Here is a 20,654-nt window from a genome sequence, read left to right as displayed (position 1 = left end):
CTGCTCTCTACTTCCTGCTCGCCACTGTCTTCTGTTTTTACAAGGACAGCTTTCCTCTCATCAGGTCAGAGATCCCTGCTAGCTCTTCACTCGCAGGATGAGGGAGATGCAGCTGCCATGTGGGATGGGGCATCCTGTAGTAAGCTGCACTGGGATCCCTATCTGTGCCCGGGTGCACAGGTGCCGACCAATGATCTCCCTGCAAGTAAGAGAGAGGCAGAGCTGTCAGTTGGAGGAATAGTGACCCATCATTGGTGTCAATGGGAGGATTAGTGCCCCATTATTGGTGGGTGTCGGTGGGAGCAATAGGGCCACATCATTGGTGGCACTACTCAACCCTGCACTATGTATACAGCATACCCCTAGCTCTGCACTCTGCACATAGGGCACCCCCGAACCCTGCACTCGGTATCTAGTGCACCTCTAAACTCTGCTCTGCGCACCCTTGAAACTGCATCCCTTTCACAGCACATCCCTGAACTCTGAAAGCTGTACGTAGTGCATCCCTGAACTCCACATAACGCACTACTGGTATTTATTAGCCCTTGTACACACGGTCGGAGATTCCGACGGAATGTGTCCTATCGGACCGTTTTGTCGGATATTCCAACTGTGTGTGGTCTGCATCGGACTGTTTCCGTCGGAATATCTGTCGGACCAAGTTTTCCAACTTGCCGGTAAAATTTTCCGACAAAATGCTCCTATCGGACATACTCCGATCATGTGTAGCCTACTCCGACGGACAAAGTGCCACGCATGCTCAGATCAAATTCCTAGACCAAAGCTATTGGCTACTAGCGTGAACGTAGTCCTGTCGTAACGAAATAACGTCATCACGTTATCTACAATCGGATTTTCCGACAATTTAGTCCGACCGTGTGTATGCAACATCTCTTCCAGACATCTTCCGGAATTAATCAGTCGGAATTACTCAGACGGATTTGGTTGTCGGAATCTCCGACCGTGTGTAAAAGGGCTTACACCTTTTATATCCTCCCACTGTTCTATGCCGTTCGGCGAGGGGGGCATGGTTGAGTTCCTGCACAGATTCCCTGAGAAAAAAGCCCTGAGTACATTTACTGTATAGAGTCTTAGCCCTTGTACACACAGTCGGACATTCCGACAACAAAATCCATCAGATTTTTTCCGAGGGATTTTGTCTGAAACTAATGTTGCATACACACGGTCGGACAAAGTTGTTGGAAAATCCGATCGTTCGGAATGTGATGACGTTCATTCATTGCGACGGGACTGCGTTCAGTCTAGTAGCCAATAGCTTTGCTCTCGTAATTTCTTCTGAGCATGCGTGGCACTTTGCCCAATCGGAATTCTCTACAAACGATCGGACCAAGTCCGATCGGATCATGTTGTTGGAAAATTTTATATTCAGCTCTCAAGCTTTGTTGCTTGGACATTCCGACGGAAAAGTCCGATGTAGCCCACACACGGTCGGATTATCCGACAACACGGTCCGGTTGGACCTTTTCTGTCGGAATTTCCAACCGTGTGTACAAGGGCTTAGAGATACAACCAGCCCTTTGAGCACAACCACAATGCTGATGTGGCCCGCAGTGAAATTGAGTTTGACACCCCTGGCATAGTCAATAGTAGCTGGATAAAAAATGAGTTACAGGGCCTCGGCCAAAAAGTCGATGGTGGTTAATGATATATCTTCTCAATGGTCTGAGTTGTTAGCGGGGTGCCCCAAGGCTCTGTCCTGGGACCGGTTCTGTTTAACGCGTTCATCAAAAACATTGAGGTTGGTATAAATAGTACAATCTCAGTTTTTTTCTGACAATACAAAGCTGTGCAGGGTAATAACCTTAAAACAGTTAGAATTCGTTACAGACTAAGCCCCTGTACACACGGTCGGAGATTTCGACAACCAAATCCGTCGGATTTTGTCCATCGGATTTTGCCCGTCGGATCTTGTCCGAAACTGTTGCATACACACGGTCGGACTAAGTTGTCGAAAAATCCGATCATTCAGAACGTGATGGCGTAATTTCTTTACGATGGGACTACGTTCAGGCTAGTAGCCAATAGCTTTGATGTAGGAATTTGATCTGAGCATGCGTGGCACTTTGTCCGATCAAAATTCTCTACACATGATCGGAGTATGTCCGATCGAACCAGTTGGTCGGAAAATATTTCCAACAAGTTGGAAAATTGGGTCCGATGGATATTCCGACGGAATCAGTCCGATGCATACCACACACAGTCGGATTATCAGACAACACGGTCCGATAGGACACATTCCGACGGATTCTCCGACCGTGTGTACAAGGGCTAATTCTACATAAACAGCACCTATAAACATTTTCTCTCCATTCTTTTACCTCTGTGTTTATCCTTCATTTATTCAATGATGGAACGATTGAAGCTAAACTTTCTTTTTTCACACACAGATGACAAAGTGGAGCCCACCAAGGAGGTCACCACCGCCAGGTGTGTGAAGAACCCCAACAAGATTCTAGTCTACATGTACATGTCACCCACCACCGCAAAACAGAAGGAAAACCTGCGTAAAATTGCCATAGAGAAGGAAGCGTCTGAAGATGTGGAGATCTACGTCTGGAAAATGGTGAAAGGTGAGCCTGCGTTGGATGGTTATATATATATATATAATCCTTGCTTAAAGACTTTTTAATCAAAGGGACACTATTTGAACTAATGGGCAGGGAACATTTGTTCAGCCATGCTTCTTGTGTACAGCATATTTGTTTTTGAAAGGTCACGGGTGAGGAAAAGTAACCCAACCGTGTGGTAGGAAAGTGCCAAAAGCAGTGGAAATTCCAAAGTCCCTCATGTAGAGCATGAATTCATACTGTGGTCAACCCACAGCTCTCTCCTTGATGGAACAGATGGGTCATGTGAATATCAGTGGCTATAGCCGGGGGCCAAGCTGTGAACGAACCTATTTAATTACTCTTTAATAAAAGTCCTGGCTGCTTTGTCTACCTGCCTGGATGCTAACCATCACCAGTCAAGGACGGTGTCTTCGCTTCCATTATGTAGAGCAGTGGTGGTAAACTTAGGAGGTATAAGGGGACCTAAACTGTGGCCTCTAACATGGCCTAGGTGCCCTACAGTGTATTAAATGCTGCAGAAGACTGTTAGAAATTGTAGACGTTCTGCAGGGGATGGTCAGAGTTTATGGACATGCAACACGTGGTTGGAGATATTCTGCAGGACACCATCAGAGAAATGGAACATGGTTCTGTTAGCCCTTGTACACACACGGTTGGAGATTCCGACAACCAAATCCGTCGGAGTAATTCCGATGGATTAATTACGGAAGAGGTCCGGAGCTGATGTTGCATACACGCGGTCAGACTAAGTTGTCGGAAAATCCGATTGTACATAACGTGATGACGTTATTTCGTTACAACGGGACTACGTTCAGGCTAGTAGCCAATAGCTTTGGTCTAGGAATTTGATCTGAGCATGTGTGGCACCTTGTCCGTCGGAGTAGGTTACACTTGATCGGAGTATGTCTGATCGGAGCATTTTGTCGGAAAATTTTACCAGCAAGTTGGTCCGTCGGATATTCCGATGGAAACAGTTCGATGGAGACCACACACAGTCGGAATATCTGACAAAATGGTCCGATAGGACAGTGGTCATCAACCCTGTCCTCAGGGCCCACTAACAGGCCAGGTTTGCAAGGTAACTGAAATACATCACAGGTGATATCATTTGCTGCTCAGTGATTGCAGTATTCTAGTCTGCATCTCCCCAAGGTGATACATAAAACCTGGCCTGTTAGTGGGCCCTGAGGACAGGGTTGATGACCACTGCGATAGGACACATTCCGTCGGAATCTCCGACCGTGTGTACAAGGGCTAAGAGAATATTGTCGTTACATTCCTTTTATAAATCAGTGTCCCACTACTGACTTGTGGTGTGGTATGGCTGCATGCGGCCTCAGGTCATGGATTGAATGTCGGGTAACTAGACAAACGAGTCTTCAAAAACCAATTGCACAATGTGAAGGAAATAGTGCTCTTTATAATGTCTTAGATTTATGGAAAAAGCACTCTAAGCAAAATGTTTGATCGTGTAATTTCCATGGTACATTGATACTGCTGGTTTGGTGTGGAAGATTTAGATCAGTGATTCTCAACCAGGTTTCAGTGGAACCCTAGGGTTGCTCCAAAGGTTGCTAGGGGTTCCTTCAGGACCATTCTTCTCACTGACCACAAGTGTGAGGACCATTCTTCTCACTGACCACAAGTGTAAGGACCATTCTTCTCACTGACCACAAGTGTGAGGACCATTCTTCCCAATGACCACAAGTGTGAGGACCATTCTTCCCAATGACCACAAGTGTGAGGACCATTCTTCCCACTGACCACAAGTGTGAGGACCATTCTTCTCACTGACCACAAGTGTGAGGACCATTCTTCTCACTGACCACAAGTGTGAGGACCATTCTTCTCACTGACCACAAGTGTGAGGACCATTCTTCTTACTGACCACAAGTGTGAGGACCATTCTTCTCACTGACCACAAGTGTGAGGACCATTCTTCTCACTGACCACAAGTGTGAGGACCATTCTTCTCGCTGACCACAAGTGTGAGGACCATTCTTCTCGCTGACCACAAGTGTGAGGACCATTCTTCTCGCTGACCACAAGTGTGAGGACCATTCTTCTCGCTGACCACAAGTGTGAGGACCATTCTTCTCGCTGACCACAAGTGTGAGGACCATTCTTCTCGCTGACCACAAGTGTGAGGACCATTCTTCTCACTGACCACAAGTGTGAGGACCATTCTTCCCAATGACCACAAGTGTGAGGACCATTCTTCTCACTGACCACAAGTGTGAGGACCATTCTTCCCAATGACCACAAGTGTGAGGACCATTCTTCTAACTGACCACAAGTGTGAGGACCATTCTTCTCACTGACCACAAGTGTGAGGACCATTCTTCTCACTGACCACAAGTGTGAGGACCATTCTTCCCAATGACCACAAGTGTGAGGACCATTCTTCTCACTGACCACAAGTGTGAGGACCATTCTTCTCACTGACCACAAGTGTGAGGACCATTCTTCTCACTGACCACAAGTGTGAGGACCATTCTTCTCACTGACCACAAGTGTGAGGACCATTCTTCCCACTGACCACAAGTGTGAGGACCATTCTTCCCACTGACCACAAGTGTGAGGACCATTCTTCTCACTGACCACAAGTGTGAGGACCATTCTTCTCACTGACCACAAGTGTGAGGACCATTCTTCTCACTGACCACAAGTGTGAGGATCATTCTTCTCACTGACCACAAGTGTGAGGACCATTCTTCTCACTGACCACAAGTGTGAGGACCATTCTTCTCACTGACCACAAGTGTGAGGACCATTCTTCTCACTGACCACAAGTGTGAGGACCATTCTTCTCACTGACCACAAGTGTGAGGACCATTCTTCCCAATGACCACAAGTGTGAGGACCATTCTTCTCACTGACCACAAGTGTGAGGACCATTCTTCTCACTGACCACAAGTGTGAGGACCATTCTTCCCACTGACCAAAAGTGTGAGGACCATTCTTCTCACTGACCACAAGTGTGAGGACCATTCTTCTCACTGACCACAAGTGTGAGGACCATTCTTCTCACTGACCACAAGTGTGAGGACCATTCTTCTCACTGACCACAAGTGTGAGGACCATTCTTCTCACTGACCACAAGTGTGAGGACCATTCTTCCCACTGACCAAAAGTGTGAGGACCATTCTTCTCACTGACCACAAGTGTGAGGACCATTCTTCTCACTGACCACAAGTGTGAGGACCATTCTTCTCACTGACCACAAGTGTGAGGACCATTCTTCTCACTGACCACAAGTGTGAGGACCATTCTTCTCACTGACCACAAGTGTGAGGACCATTCTTCTCACTGACCACAAGTGTGAGGACCATTCTTCTCACTGACCACAAGTGTGAGGACCATTCTTCTCACTGACCACAAGTGTGAGGACCATTCTTCTCATTGACCACAAGTGTGAGGACCATTCCTCTCACTGACCACAAGTGTGAGGACCATTCTTCTCACTGACCTCAAGTGTGAGGACCATTCTTCTCACTGACCACAAGTGTGAGGACCATTCTTCCCAATGACCACAAGTGTGAGGACCATTCTTCTCACTGACCACAAGTGTGAGGACCATTCTTCTCACTGACCACAAGTGTGAGGACCATTCTTCTCACTGACCACAAGTGTGAGGACCATTCTTCTCACTGACCACAAGTGTGAGGACCATTCTTCTCACTGACCACAAGTGTGAGGACCATTCTTCTCACTGACCACAAGTGTGAGGACCATTCTTCCCACTGACCACAAGTGTGAGGACCATTCTTCCCACTGACCACAAGTGTGAGGACCATTCTTCTCACTGACCACAAGTGTGAGGACCATTCTTCTCACTGACCACAAGTGTGAGGACCATTCTTCTCACTGACCAAAAGTGTGAGGACCATTCTTCTCACTGACCAAAAGTGTGAGGACCATTCTTCTCACTGACCACAAGTGTGAGGACCATTCTTCTCACTGACCACAAGTGTGAGGACCATTCTTCTCACTGACCACAAGTGTGAGGACCATTCTTCTCACTGACCACAAGTGTGAGGACCATTCTTCTCACTGACCACAAGTGTGAGGACCATTTTTCTCACTGACCACAAGTGTGAGGACCATTCTTCTCACTGACCACAAGTGTGAGGACCATTCTTCTCACTGACCACAAGTGTGAGGACCATTCTTCTCACTGACCACAAGTGTGAGGACCATTCTTCTCACTGACCACAAGTGTGAGGACCATTCTTCTCACTGACCACAAGTGTGAGGACCATTCTTCTCACTGACCACAAGTGTGAGGACCATTCTTCTCACTGACCACAAGTGTGAGGACCATTCTTCTCACTGACCACAAGTGTGAGGACCATTCTTCTCACTGACCACAAGTGTGAGGACCATTCTTCTCACTGACCACAAGTGTGAGGACCATTCTTCTCACTGACCACAAGTGTGAGGACCATTCTTCTCACTGACCACAAGTGTGAGGACCATTCTTCTCACTGACCACAAGTGTGAGGACCATTCTTCTCACTGACCACAAGTGTGAGGACCATTCTTCCCAATGACCACAAGTGTGAGGACCATTCTTCTCACTGACCACAAGTGTGAGGACCATTCTTCTCACTGACCACAAGTGTAAGGACCATTCTTGTCACTGACCATCACACTAATGTATCAATGGTTGTAGATTTCTAATTTTTAGCAGGGGTTCCTCGAGACCAGAGAACTATTTCAAGGGTTCCTCTGTGTTGAAAAGGTTGAGAAAGTCTTATTTAGATCCTCTCTCAGGTTTTTATTGGCTTTTGTCTAATCTCTGCCCTGGGAACATGGACAAATAAATGAGAACATTTTTACCAGAATTAGGAAGTGCAGGAACTTCTGACAATGGTGCCTGTGTCTTCTTGTCCCAGTAACGACTACTACCTTACCTATTTCCTGTAAGGGTGTCATGAACAGGAAGTGAGGGAAAATTTCCCCCAAAGGGGTCACATTGGTGTCAGTGAGAAGAATATTGCCTCAAGGGCTGATAAAAGCAAGCAAAGGGCCACATCTTGCCCTGTGGCTGCAGTTTGAAAACCACTGCCCTAGAGGAAGCTTTCAAATCATTTTATGGTCCAAGGGAACCCCCACTAAATAAAACTCCATTATACCTACAGCTCATGGTGCATTAGTGGGATCAGTAGGTTTTAGAGAATTTAAAATAAAATAATAAAGAATGGGGTGTATGTAACCCCCACCTAATCTATATGACAACATTATCTTCAGTAATAATCTATAAATGAAACCAAGAGTAATAATGGCCAGAGAAGAAGCCGAGAAAGTAAACATTTTAGTGGTCCCGTCAATTAGTGTTTGGTGTAGGCAGGAGATCAATCTGTCACTGCCTTCTCCTCGGGGGAACCCCCGGCGACTGCTGGAGGAACTCGGGAGGCTTCTACAAAACCCCCGGCTGTGAAAGACTGTGGCTTAGAAGCTGCCATTTGTTTCCCCCACTAAGGAGATTTATCTTCACATCCGGTCCTGATGACACTTGGGACATTGAGCTCTCGGCCCCATTCACACCTGAGCCATTATCTGCTTGAAGCTCAAAAATCTATTATTCTCTATGGAGATGGTTCACTTCTCCACTCCAAGTCGCCTGAAGCCAAACGCCTGAAGCTCAAACAAGTTGTGGAGCTTTTTTTGTCGCTCGTATTCCCATAGAAATGAATAAAATGGTAATAATATACGAATAAATAAATGTAAAATAAATACACAAATAACTAAAAACCACCATAAATAAGTAAAATGAATAATATGTAATAATGCACTAATAAATAATAACCTTAAATAAAATTATATTTATTATTATTAATAAAATAACAACGCCCAGACTCAAACAAAAAAATACATTAACAATAATAATAATAATAATATTTTTTTTGTGTTGGGGTGTTTATTATTATTTTATTTTGTAAGGGTTAATGATTTATTTATTGTTAGTATTCATTTATTGAATTTATTTATTTTTTATTTATTTGTGTATTTATTTTACATTTATTCATTTGTTATTATTCGTATAATAATAAATAAAATAAAAAATATAATAATCAATAACCCTTCCCCCAACTCCTAATCCTAACCTAAACTCAACTTGAACCCCTTACCCTAACGAAAAAACATTATAATTATATATATATATACACACAAGGATTATTTGAGGGGATTTTTTTAGGTGCTGAGATATTAAGACACAAATTGTTTGAAAATGGGTTATTATTTTATTACAAATAGAAAACATTTTAAAAGCTTTGTTCATAAAGGACAAGCATTAAAATCAATACAACTTGTTGAAGGCATTCAATACCTTATGGGAGTATCTTATCATAATGCTGGTGACAATATGTGTAATTATCCCGACACGTTTCGCCACCTTGGGCTTCTTCAGGGGATATGATTTGTAATACGATATGCTTCACCGGCCGTAGCTCCCAGAGACTCTCAATACAGGCATCATTACAATATCAATCAACATAAGGCATGGATGCAGGCATATCGTTGGACTCACCACCCATAATATGAGACTGATCCACACAATATGTGTAGCAATACACTAGTTGATAGCATTCCATTGGAAATCCCCATCAGTTCCTCTAACACATTTGAAAACCAGAATAAGCGATATTAATCTTATGGAAAAAATATTCCACACACTACAGAATACTAATCATTTTTTATAATAAAAAAATGGGACCCATGGCTTAACATTTACAATCTCTTTTTTTTTTTTACCCTGAATGACATTACCAGGAATCGTAGTCTGAAGAACAATATAAGATTTGTATATGTATAACAATCATAGAGATTAATGTTAACTTACGAAAAAAAGAATTAATCAACAAACACGCAATATATTTTGATCTTCCTTATGTGTAAACTACCTGTAGTATACTTTTTTTTGGGCATATGACAAAAGCTTTATGTACCACCCTTTTGTACCCAATAAAAATAGTTTTTTTAAAGGTAATTATTTTATCACAAATAGAAAACGTTTTAAAAGGTTTGTTCATAAAGGACAAACATTAGTATCAATACAGCTTATTGAAGGCATTCAATACGGTATCTTATCATAATGCTGGTGGCAATAGTGTAATTATCCCGATGTGTTTCGCCACCTTGGGCTTCTTCAGGGGATATGAATTGTAACACAATATGCATCGCCGGCTCTAGCTCCCAAAGACTCTCCATACAGGCCAACGTTAATGCGGCATGCCCCAAGGGCGCACACAGAACGGTCAAAAAAGGGGCCCAGATGGACCGGAGTACAAAGCTATTGATATTTCTGCTAGATAAAGGGTGCTGTATAGTGTAAAGAACACTAATTATCTGCTATGCAGCAGTTGGCAAAACGGGGGGGAAAACTTGAGGCTGAGATCCATTTCTGAGTACGGTCACCCTTGAGGCAACAGTATTCTAATAAACGAATAAAAGAAGAAATAAAAGCTAATGGAAAAGCTTAAAAAGCTGAAATGCCTAGCAACAAATGATGCAACAGATACGTTTTCTCTATTGGCTAATAAAAATAAAAAAAACACTGCCTAGAAATGTGCAAAACCACCTTAAAAAAATGCCGGAAAAGCGCTCAATGACGCTACGCTCAGGTGTGAATGCAGCCTTATACCCCATGCACGCGGTCGGAAATTCCGATGGAAAAAGTCCGATCGGATCATGTTGTCGGAAAATCCGATCGTCTGTGGGCTCTATCTGACTTTTTCTGTCGGATATTCCGCCGCACAAAGTTTGAGAGCAGGATCTAAAATTTTGCGACAACAAAATCCGATCGCATAAATTCTGATCGCGTGTAGACAATTTCCGACGGACAAAGTGCCGCGCGTGCTCGGAATAAACTACGAGACGAAAGCTATTGGCTACTGGCCCGTTTATAGTCCCGACGTACGCGTTTCTCGTCACTTCGTCCAGAACGATCGGATTTTCCGACAACTTTGTGCGACCGTCTCTATGCAAGACAGGTTTCGGCCAAAATCCGTCGGAAAAAATCAGACGGATTTTGTGGTCGGAATGTCCGACCGCGTGTACGGGGCATAAGGGTGTCGAATGTGTCCTACAATAGCGGTGGTCATGTCGCCACATCCCAGGCCCCACTATGGATTACTATTTACAAGAGAGGTGTGTGATGAGAGACCAAGGGAGTCTGGTAGAGTGCCAGCCCCGGCCCGCCCTCCCTGGGAAATTTGAAAAGAAAGAAATGGCTGCACATCTAGAACTCCAGATTGCCTTTTATTGATCACAGGGATAACACCAAATACACCAGCAATGGTCACATAAGACGCGTTTCACACATACATCTTGTGCTTCATCATTACCAAATAATAGCAGTGATTAAGCACAAGATGTATGTGTGAAACGCGTCGGTTACATTGTTCTGGATGTGCAGCCGTTTCTTTCTTCTTTCCATGGTTTAGTACTTGCCGTTCAACACAAAATACTTATTTCTTAACAAGCTGGCAGGTTCTCACATTCTCCTCCTCCCTTTTTTTTTTGCAGGAATTTTCCATTTGATACAGATTAAAAAAGTGGCAAAGCAAGATTTCAAACAAGAAGCAGAGCACTTCCGGCTGGTCACCAGGACAAGCGAAGGTACGTTTTGGGTTGTCTACATCGTGAGCAAAGTTTGTATTACTGATCCAGAAATCAGAGAGCTTGTATTCCGGGGAGGCCTCGGGTCAGTGGCGGGAAACATCTGTATATCCGGAGGCGTGATAAAGACGGGCTCCGGGCACATATAAAGGCGTTCTGTAGTCCAGCAAGGGAGGAGAGGTCTCTTGAGGAGGTTGGCGCACTACAAGTTAGGAGCTCGCCGGGCTTTTCTCAGATTAAACAGGTGTTTTTATATACCTGCAGCTTAAAAAAAAAAAGACAAAACGCATGGAAATCTACAAAACGGGGGTTTCAAAACTCCATTTAATTGCAGGCCGCATTATGGTTGTCGTCCAAAGGGCCGGTTGCATCTGTAAGACTAGATGTTCGGAGCAGCTCACTCATCTTGCATCAGATGTCCAATCCCCACCAGCATTTGAAGTCAAGAGTCCCCCACCCTACCCCACCTCCCCTTACCTTGTGCTGCTGCTGAGAAAAAGTTAGGGGGTGGAGCTGGGAAGCAGAAAGTGCAGGGTCTGGAGGAGGACCAGTGGGGGGCTGGAGTCTGCTGAATGCTGAGGCCAGAGCAAACAGAGGAAGTGGAGATGAGGGGGTGCTGCAGCTGCATCGAGGGTGTAGGATCGGTGGGAGGAGTTCAGTCCTCTTTGCTGCCAACTGCTGAGATGGGGGGGGGGGGGGGGAGGGCAGAGGGACACTTCTCCATGGCTCTCTGTACTCCCAGTCAGTCCCCTCCCCTCCACAGTTAGAAACACCTCCCTAGGGAACACATTTGACCCCTTGATCACCACTAGTGTTAACCCCTTCCCAGCCAGTGAACTTTATACAGTAATCGGTGCATTTTTATAGCACTGATCGCTGTATAAATGTCCCTGGTCCCAAAAAAAGTGTCAAAAGTGTCCGATCTGTCTGCCACAATGTCGCAGTCACGCAAAAAAATCACAGATCACCACTATTACTAGTATAAAAAAAAAATGTAGATGCCCATAAGGAAATGTACCTCATATTGAGTGGCTGTAACATGGGCCTGTTGACTCATGGGTGACGGAAAGAGGACATTTGGCTATTGAGGCTAAAGCCAATATATACTGTAGGTCCATGTGCATTGTCTGTGACCTGTCATCGTGGACCAGAAAGGAAGATGGAAGCCCAAGCAATCTGACAGCACTGAAGGCACCAAAGTAACACTTCTGAATCTGATGGGAATTGTATTTAATGGCTAATTCATGGCTTTTGGGTGGATCTTTTTTTTTTTTACAGTTGTGTTATCCTGTTCAGAACTTAAATCGGGAGTCCGCCGTTTTTTTTTTTTTTTAAAAGCCAGCAGCTACAACTACTGCAGCTGCTGACTTTTAAAATAATGACACTTACCCGCCCAGCGCGCCCGCGATGTCGGCACCCGAAGCCGATCTCTCGATCGTCTCTCAGGTGCTGCCGCCGCCATCTTGGGTATGGGAATCAGGAAGTGGCGCCTTGTGGCTTAATTTCCCGGTTCCCTACTGCGCATGCGCGAGTCGCGCTGCGCAATAAGGATGGTCCCCGCTGTCTCTGGGATCCGTGTGTTTCCCAGCAGGCAGCGGGGGACCTTTGGAAAGGGGCGTAGATTCTGCGGAAAGGGGCGTACCTTCTCCAGAATCTACGCCGGAAGTGGGTGCAGATACCTGTACTGTACAGGTACCTGCACCCCCCTCCCCCCAAAAGGTGGCAATTGTTGCGCCGGAGGGGGGGAGGGTTCCAATGAGCGGAAGGGTGGACCTCCGCTTTAAGCCCCGTACACGCGATCGGAAATCCCGCCAGCAAAAATCCGATGAGAGCTTTTGGTCGGAGATTCCGACCGCGTGTATGCTCCATCCGACTTTTGCTGGCAAAATTTCCACCAGCAAAAGATCGAGAGCAGGTTCTCTATTTTTCCAACAGAAAATGTTGCGATCGTCTGTAGCAATTCCGACGCACAAAAATTCCTACGTGTGCTCGGAAACAATTCGGCGCATGCTCGGAAGCATCGAAACTTCATTTTCTCGGCTCGTTGTAGTGTTGTACGTCACTGCGTTCTTGACAGTCGAAAGTTCAGAGAACTTTTGTGTGAGCGAGTGTGTGTATGCAAGCCAAGCTTGAGCGGAATTCCGTCTGAAGAACCATCCAAGATTCGTGTGTACGGGGCAGAAGACTACCATCATTATGAAATCACAGTAAACATTTTAGCTAAGGTGCCCCTTAATCCAAACCCCTCCCCCTATGAGAAGAAACAGATGATGGGATGTATTATATGTGTACGGAGGTAGTTGTGTGTAGAGCTGTGAGGTGACGCATGGGGAGAAAACAAAATGGTCGTCCTGATTGGAAATTCCCACCTTCGACAGTTTCCAAACTTTTGTGTAATGTGAAAAAACCTTACGATGATCTATCCAAAGCCATTACCTCAGCCTGCCTGATGGTTGGAATCAATAGGTCAGCTGGATATACACACACCGGCCACCTTATTAGGTACACCCTGTTCAATTGCTTGATAACACGGATTGCTAATCCGCCAATCGTATGGCAGCAACTCAATGCATTTAGCCGTAGTGAAGATGGCTTGCTCAAACCGAGCATCGGAATGAGGCACAAAGGAGATGTAAAGTGGATGTAAACCCAATTCATGAAATTTTGAGCTGGGCACATATAGATATATCCGCAGTGTTTTCTTATCTCTCTTCACAGCCCTACGTCCTGTGGCTTTCTCCTGCTCCATTCTTATGTTATCAGCCTGATAACTTCTGACAAGTTCTCCGGCACCGGAGATAAAAGCATCTGAAATTTTGTGTCAGGGAGGGTTTTATAAATTGGCAGAAAGCTGCTTTACTCACAGGACAGCTCTGAAAGTCTCTGCCCATCTGAAGGTAGGTGTGAGCCTTTCCTCCAATCAGTTGTCCCCCAGTGTAATCCAAGACTTCTCTCACAGGGCAGAATGAGGATGTGAAAATTCTAAGCCCTTGTACACATGGTCGGACATTCCGATGGAAAATGTTCGATCGGACCTCGTTGACGGATAATCCGACCGTGTGTGGGCTCCATCGGACTGTTTCCGTCTGAATATCCGACCAACAAAGTTTTAGAGCTGGGCTGTAAAATTTTCTGACAACATCTCTCCTTCGCTGAGGAGATTACATTGGCTAACCGTAAAAAATCGGATCACGTTCAAGACCCTTTGCCTCACCCACAAATGCGTGCATAGAGAAGCTCCGCAATATCTAATGGAGAAAATAAATCATTACACACCAAACCGCAGTCTTCGATCAGCCAACAAAAACCTCCTCCTCCTGCCCAAAGCCCGGTATAAATCCAAGGGGGATCGGAGATTCGCTGTCCAAGGGCCTCGGCTATGGAATGCTCTACCAATCAACATCTGCCTGGAAGAAAATCACCTGGCTTTTAGGAAAAAACTCAAGACCTTCCTCTTTTAGCAGATGATCAAAGCTCGCCACAGCGCCTAGAGGCGATTCAGTGCGCATTGTGCGCTATACAAGTATTTCATTCATTCATTCACATGATCCGATCGGACTTTGTCCAATCGTTTGTAGAGAATTCCGATCGGACAAAGTGCCATGCATGCTTAGATCAAATTCCTAGCTATTGGCTACTAGCCTGAACGTAGTCCCGTCGTAACGAAATAACGTCATCACGTTACGAACGATCTGATTTTCCGACAACTTTGTCCGCCCGTTTGTATGCAACACCAGTTTCGGACAAAATCAGACGGATTTTGTTGTCGGAATGTCTGACCGTGTTTACAAGGGCTTTCACAATCTGCACCTTCTAAACGATATATAAAGCTGAAGACGGCAGATATACATGTAAAACTTATGTAAGGAGATTTGTTTCATCTCAGTGTGAGGCTGTTCACTTCACTGGACATATATGGAAGAGTTTACAACCACTTTAAGTGACTTTGAATGTTTCATGGTTGTTGGTGCCAGACGGGCTGGTCTAAGTATTTCAAAATGTTCAGATTTTCACACACAACCATCCCTCGGGTTTACAGAGAATGGTCCGAAAAAAGATAAAATATCCAGTGAGCGGCAGTTGTGTGGAGGAAAATGCCTTGTTGATGTCAGAGGAGAATGGGCAGACTGGTTGGAGATGATAGAAAGGCAACAGTAACTCAAATAACCACTCGTTACACCCAAGGTATGCAGAATACCGTCTCTGAATGCGCATAAAACATCCAACTTTGAAGTAGATGGGTTACAGCAGCAGAAGACCACACCGGGTGCCACTCCTGTCAGCTAAAAACTGGAAACTGAGGCTACAATTGGCACAGGCTCACCAAAATTGGACAATAGAAGATTGGAAAAACGTTGCCTGGTCTGATGAGTCTCGCTCTCAGCTGTGACATTCAGATGGTAGGGTCAGAATTTGATGTAAACAAGAGGAAAGCATGGATCCATCCTGCCTTGTATCAACCAATATGGCTGGTGGTGGTGGTGGTCGTGGTGTAAGGGTGTGGGGGATATTTTCTTGGCAAACTTTAAGCCCCTTAGTACCAATTGAGCATTGTTTAAATGCCATGGCCTACCTGAGTGTTGTTGCTGACCATGTCCAACCATTTATGACTACAGTGTACCCATCTTCTGATGGCTCCTTCCAGCAGGATAATTCACCATGTCCCAGAGCTCCAAATCATCTCACCACTGGACAATGAGGTCCCTGTCCTCCAATGGCCTCCACACTCACCACATCTCAGTCCAATAGAGCACACTTGGGATGTGGTGGAAGGGGATATTCGCATCATGGATGTGCAGCCGACAAATCTGCACCAACTGTGTGCTATAATGTCACTATGGACCAAAATCTTTGAGGAATGTCTCCAACACCTGGTTGAATCTATGCCACAAAGAATGAAGGCAAAAGGGGGTCCAACCTGGTAATAGCAAGCTGTACCTGATAAAGTGTCCGGTGAGTGTAAAAGGCTATAGTGATGAGATTGGTGCTCCATGACGTCTCCACCATGGTGGCATTAGTGGTGGCGTTGGCTTCTTGTTGAACTCTTCTTGATGGACCATCCATAATTCTTTCTCATGAGGCTGTCCGCTCAGGGCAACTGAAGATTGGAATGTTTATCACTCTGTGGTGAGAAGAGACCACACAAGAGTGGAGAGTGTGGATTTGCCTGAGACATTTATTAGTTTGAGTTCCATGGCCTCCTCTCCGTTATTATTTCACCATGCCCTTTCACAAATAAACAGACCCGAAGCTCCTTATTACGCAAGTAACATTTTTCAGTTGGATTTCGGTGGAAGAATTTTATTACGATTTTAACCTGTGAGGCGCTGTGGTTGGAATTAAGGTCTTCCAGGTTGGGCTTACCGAAAAAATGAGCAAAGAAAGATGAGCAAACGCCCAGTATTCATGTTATAGCATTTCAGACAGTGGTGAGGATGGTAAAAAGTTACAACAATAACGAATTTCAACAAATTTCGAAATAAATAACGAAACAACGAATATCATTCATATTCATACGTTTCATTCCGATGATATGATAGTCACCTTTTGATGTTCGAAGCATCCAAAATAAAATAACAGCATAATGTAATTTTGTTCCCTTCCTTCTTTCGGATCCAATTCATTTTTATGTTGCGTTACTTTTTTTTTTATTATTATAAAAAAATAAATATAAAAAAGCACATATGAAATGGAAATATATTGCAATAAAGGAAGGAATCAAAGTGAAATAAGATGAGTCCAGTCTCCTACTTATTGTGTTTGGGTTGGATGGAGGTGGATCCATCAGGATCCATCAGAATATCCGAAAAATAATATAACAAATGAATCCAAAATTAATTTATTTCCATTTGTTCTTGCGAATATCGTCCAATCAGCTCATTCCATTTTTCTTTAATGAATTAACCAATAAATCCCAAATTAATTTAGTTCTATTTGTTTTTTGGATATTTTCCTATCGGCTCAATTCATTTCTCTTTTTGTAATGAATAAATCCAAAATTAATTTAATTCCATTCATTTTTGAATATCGTCCAATCAGCTCATTCCATTTCTTTGTGAGTTGGCATAGCCAAATTTTGAATCTGAAATTAATTTTGCTCCATTCATTCTTTCGGACATCATCCAATCAGCTCATTCTATTTCTCTTTGTAATTAATGAATAAATCCAAAATTAATTTCATTCCAATTGCTTTTCGGATATTGTACGATCAGCTCATTTCATTTCTCTTTGTAACAGATTAAGTAACTAATTAATCTGAAATAAATGTAGTTACATTTGTTTTTTTTCTCTTTTGTGGGTTGGGCTAGCCGAATTCGAATCTGAAATAAATTTTGCTCTATTTGTTTTTTCAGATATCACCCAATCAGTTCATTCCATTTCTCTTTGTGGGTTGGACCAGCCGAATCTGAAATATGAAATTTTATTTTGTTCCATTTTTTCTTTCAAATATCGTCCAATCAGCTCATTCCATTTCTCTTTGTAATTAATGAACATAATGAATGAATCCAAATTAAATTTTATTCCATTTGTTTTTCGGATATCTTCCAATCGGCTCATTCCATTTGCTTGTGGTTTGGCCTAGCTGAATTCAAATATGGAATTTAATTTTGCTCCATTCGTTCTTTCAGATATCCAATCGGCTCATTCCATTTCTCTTTGTAATTCATGAACATAATAAAATTAACCCAAAATGAATTTTATTCCATTTGTTTTTCGGCTATCGTCCAATCAGCTCATTCCATTTCTCTTTGTGGGTTGAACTAGCAGAATTAGAATATGAAATAAATTAAATTTGCTCCATTTGTTTTCTCGGATATCGTCCAATCCGCTCAGCTCATTTCATTTCTCTTTGTAACAAATGAATTAACGAATGAACATGAAATAAATGTTAGTTCCAGTATGTTTTTTGGATATCTGTCAGAAACCATGAACCAGACCGAGACAGAAGTACAATTAACCACCTCGCGCCCGCCCTATAGCCGAATGACGGCCGTAGAGCAGGCGCGTTCGTCCGGGTGGTCGTCCCTGGACGGCCTGATGTTTACTTTCGCAATGCGCGCATCGCGGAAGTTCTGTGTTCGCCGTGTCACCTGGGGACAGGCAAACACAGATCGCTGTAAACGGCCAATCACAGCAGCCGTTTACAGCGTGATCGGCGTGTCCAATGGGAGATGATCTCATATGTAAACATATGAGATCATCTCTCAGCGCCGCTCTCCCTCCTCGCACAGACAGTGTGAGAGGGGAGAGATGAACGGCTGCAGCGGCAGCCGTTCTGCCTGTAGTAAGAAAAAAAAAAAAAGTAAAAAAATAAAATAAAAAGTGCCATCCTCCCCCAGCAGTGCCATCCGCCCCAGCAGTGCCATCCACCCCAGCAGTGCCATCCGCCCCAGTGCCATCTGCCCCAGTGCCATCCACCCCAGTTCCATCCACCCCAGTGCTACCTGCCCCCAGTGCCATCCACCCCAGTGCTACCTGCCCCCAGTGCCATCCATCCCAGTGCTACCTGCCCCCAGTGCCATCCACCCCAGTGCTACCTGCCCCCAGTGCCACCTGCCCCCAGTGCTACCTGCCCCCAGTGCTACCTGCCCCCAGTGCCACCTGCCCCCAGTGCCACCTGTCGTCAGTGCCACCTGTCGTCAGTGCCACGTGTCATCAGTGCCATGTGTCATCAGTGCCACATAGTGCCATCTGTCATCAGTGCCACGTATCAGTGCCATTTGTCATCAGTGCCACCTGTCAGTGTCACGTGCCATCTGTTGTCAGTGTCACGTGTCATCAATGCCACTTATCAGTGCCATCTGTCATCAGTGTCACGCGTCATCGGTGCCATGTATTAGTGGCATCTGTCATCGGTGGCACGTATTAGTGCCACGTATTAGTGCCATCTGTCATCAGTGCCACGTATTAATGCCACGTGTCTTCAGTGCCATGTATAAGTGCCACGTGTCATCAGTGCCACGTATAAGTGCCACGTGTCATCAGTGCCACATATTAGTGCCACCTGTCATCAGTGCCACATATTAGTGCCATCTGTCATCAGTGCCACCTGTCATCAGTGCCACGTATAAGTGTCATCATTGCCACGTATCAGTGCCATCTGTCATCAGTGTCACGTGTCATTGTCCTGGTGCTTCAAAAGTGTAATAAATAGTCAACAAGTTAGATGTGTAATTTATGTTCCTAGAACACATGATGGCGCTACCTGCATTTTGGGCCTCTCTATGTGGCCAGGCTGTGAAAAAGTCACACACATGTGGTATTGTAATACTCAGGAGGAGTAGCAGAATTTTTTGGGGGGTGTCATTTGTGGTATACACATGCCACGTGAGAGAAATAACCTATTACAATGACAATTTTGTGGAGAAAAAAAAATGAAAAATCTTAATTTTGCAAAGAATTGTGGGAAAAATATGACAACATCAAAAAGCTCACTATGCCTCTTACTAAATACCTTGGAATGTCTACTTTCCAAAAAGGGGTCATTTGGGGGGTATTTGTACTTTCCTGACTTGTTCGGGTCACAAGAAGCGAGATAGTCCACCATTACATTAGATGTGATCAATTTTGTGCGATTCGCACCACACCTTGTAGACTCTCTAACTTTCACAAAGACCAAATAATATCCACTAATTTGGGTTATTTTTACCAAAGATATGTAGCAGTATAAATTGTGGCCAAAATTTATGAAGAAAAATTAATAATTTGCATAATTCTGTCACAGAAACAAAGAAATATGCGTTTTTTTTCAAAATTTTCGGTCTTTTTTCATTTATAGCGCAAAAAATAAAAACCCCAGAGATGATCAAATACCACCAAAAGAAAGCTCTATTTGTGGGAAAAAAAAGGACACAAAATTCATTTGGGTACAGTGTTGCATGACTGAGTAATTGTCATTCAAAGTGTGAGAGCACCGAAAGCTGAAAATTGGTCTGGGCAGAATGGTGTTTAAGTGCCCAGTAAGCAAGTGGTTAAATCACACTTGTTTATTAATAAAAAATAAAAAGGTAAATAGAGTAAGCATAGTCAAAGCATAGCCAGAGTCTAGTAACTGGATCGAGTAGTCAGCCCGTCCAGAGTTCAATAACCAGATCGGGTAATCAGCCAGGCCAGAAGTCAGGGATCCAAGCGAAGCAACAGCAAGCAGGATAAGGAGCCAGAAGGGAGGTCAGCAAGCCAGTCTTTAACCAGAACCGCAGGAGATGGTTTCTTGTGATGTGACCAAGGTGAAGGCAGAGATGAAGTGAGCTGGACAGCTTTAAGTAGGCAGGTCAGACGAGCATGATAAGGAACAGCTGGTAACTGTGGAGAGAGATGAGAGCTGGCAATTAGCCAACAGCTGAGCAGCCAGCCCAGATAAGGAAGGGCTGAGCCAGCCCTGACAATATCATCCAATCAGCTAAGTCCATTTCTCTTTGTTAGTTGGTCTATTCGAAT

General features: G+C 44.3%; 1 protein-coding gene across 1 annotated transcript in view; it reads left to right on the top strand.

Annotated features, from left to right (window-relative positions):
- CHRDL2 (chordin like 2) overlaps positions 1–20,654 on the top strand; it is a 153,469-nt gene that overhangs the window by 118,400 nt on the left and 14,415 nt on the right. Inside the window, exons 9-10 of the mRNA XM_077451225.1 lie at positions 2,409–2,591; positions 11,124–11,216. Coding sequence (XP_077307351.1) covers positions 2,409–2,591; positions 11,124–11,216 — 276 coding nt within the window. The remainder of the gene's footprint in view (positions 1–2,408; positions 2,592–11,123; positions 11,217–20,654) is intronic.

The sequence above is a fragment of the Lithobates pipiens genome, unplaced genomic scaffold (genome assembly GCF_037356315.1).
Source record: "Lithobates pipiens isolate NorthernLeopardFrog02 unplaced genomic scaffold, aLitPip1_a1.2 Scaffold_23, whole genome shotgun sequence".
NCBI classification, from domain to species: domain Eukaryota; kingdom Metazoa; phylum Chordata; class Amphibia; order Anura; family Ranidae; genus Lithobates; species Lithobates pipiens.
This window is presented reverse-complemented; position numbering and strand designations above follow the sequence as displayed.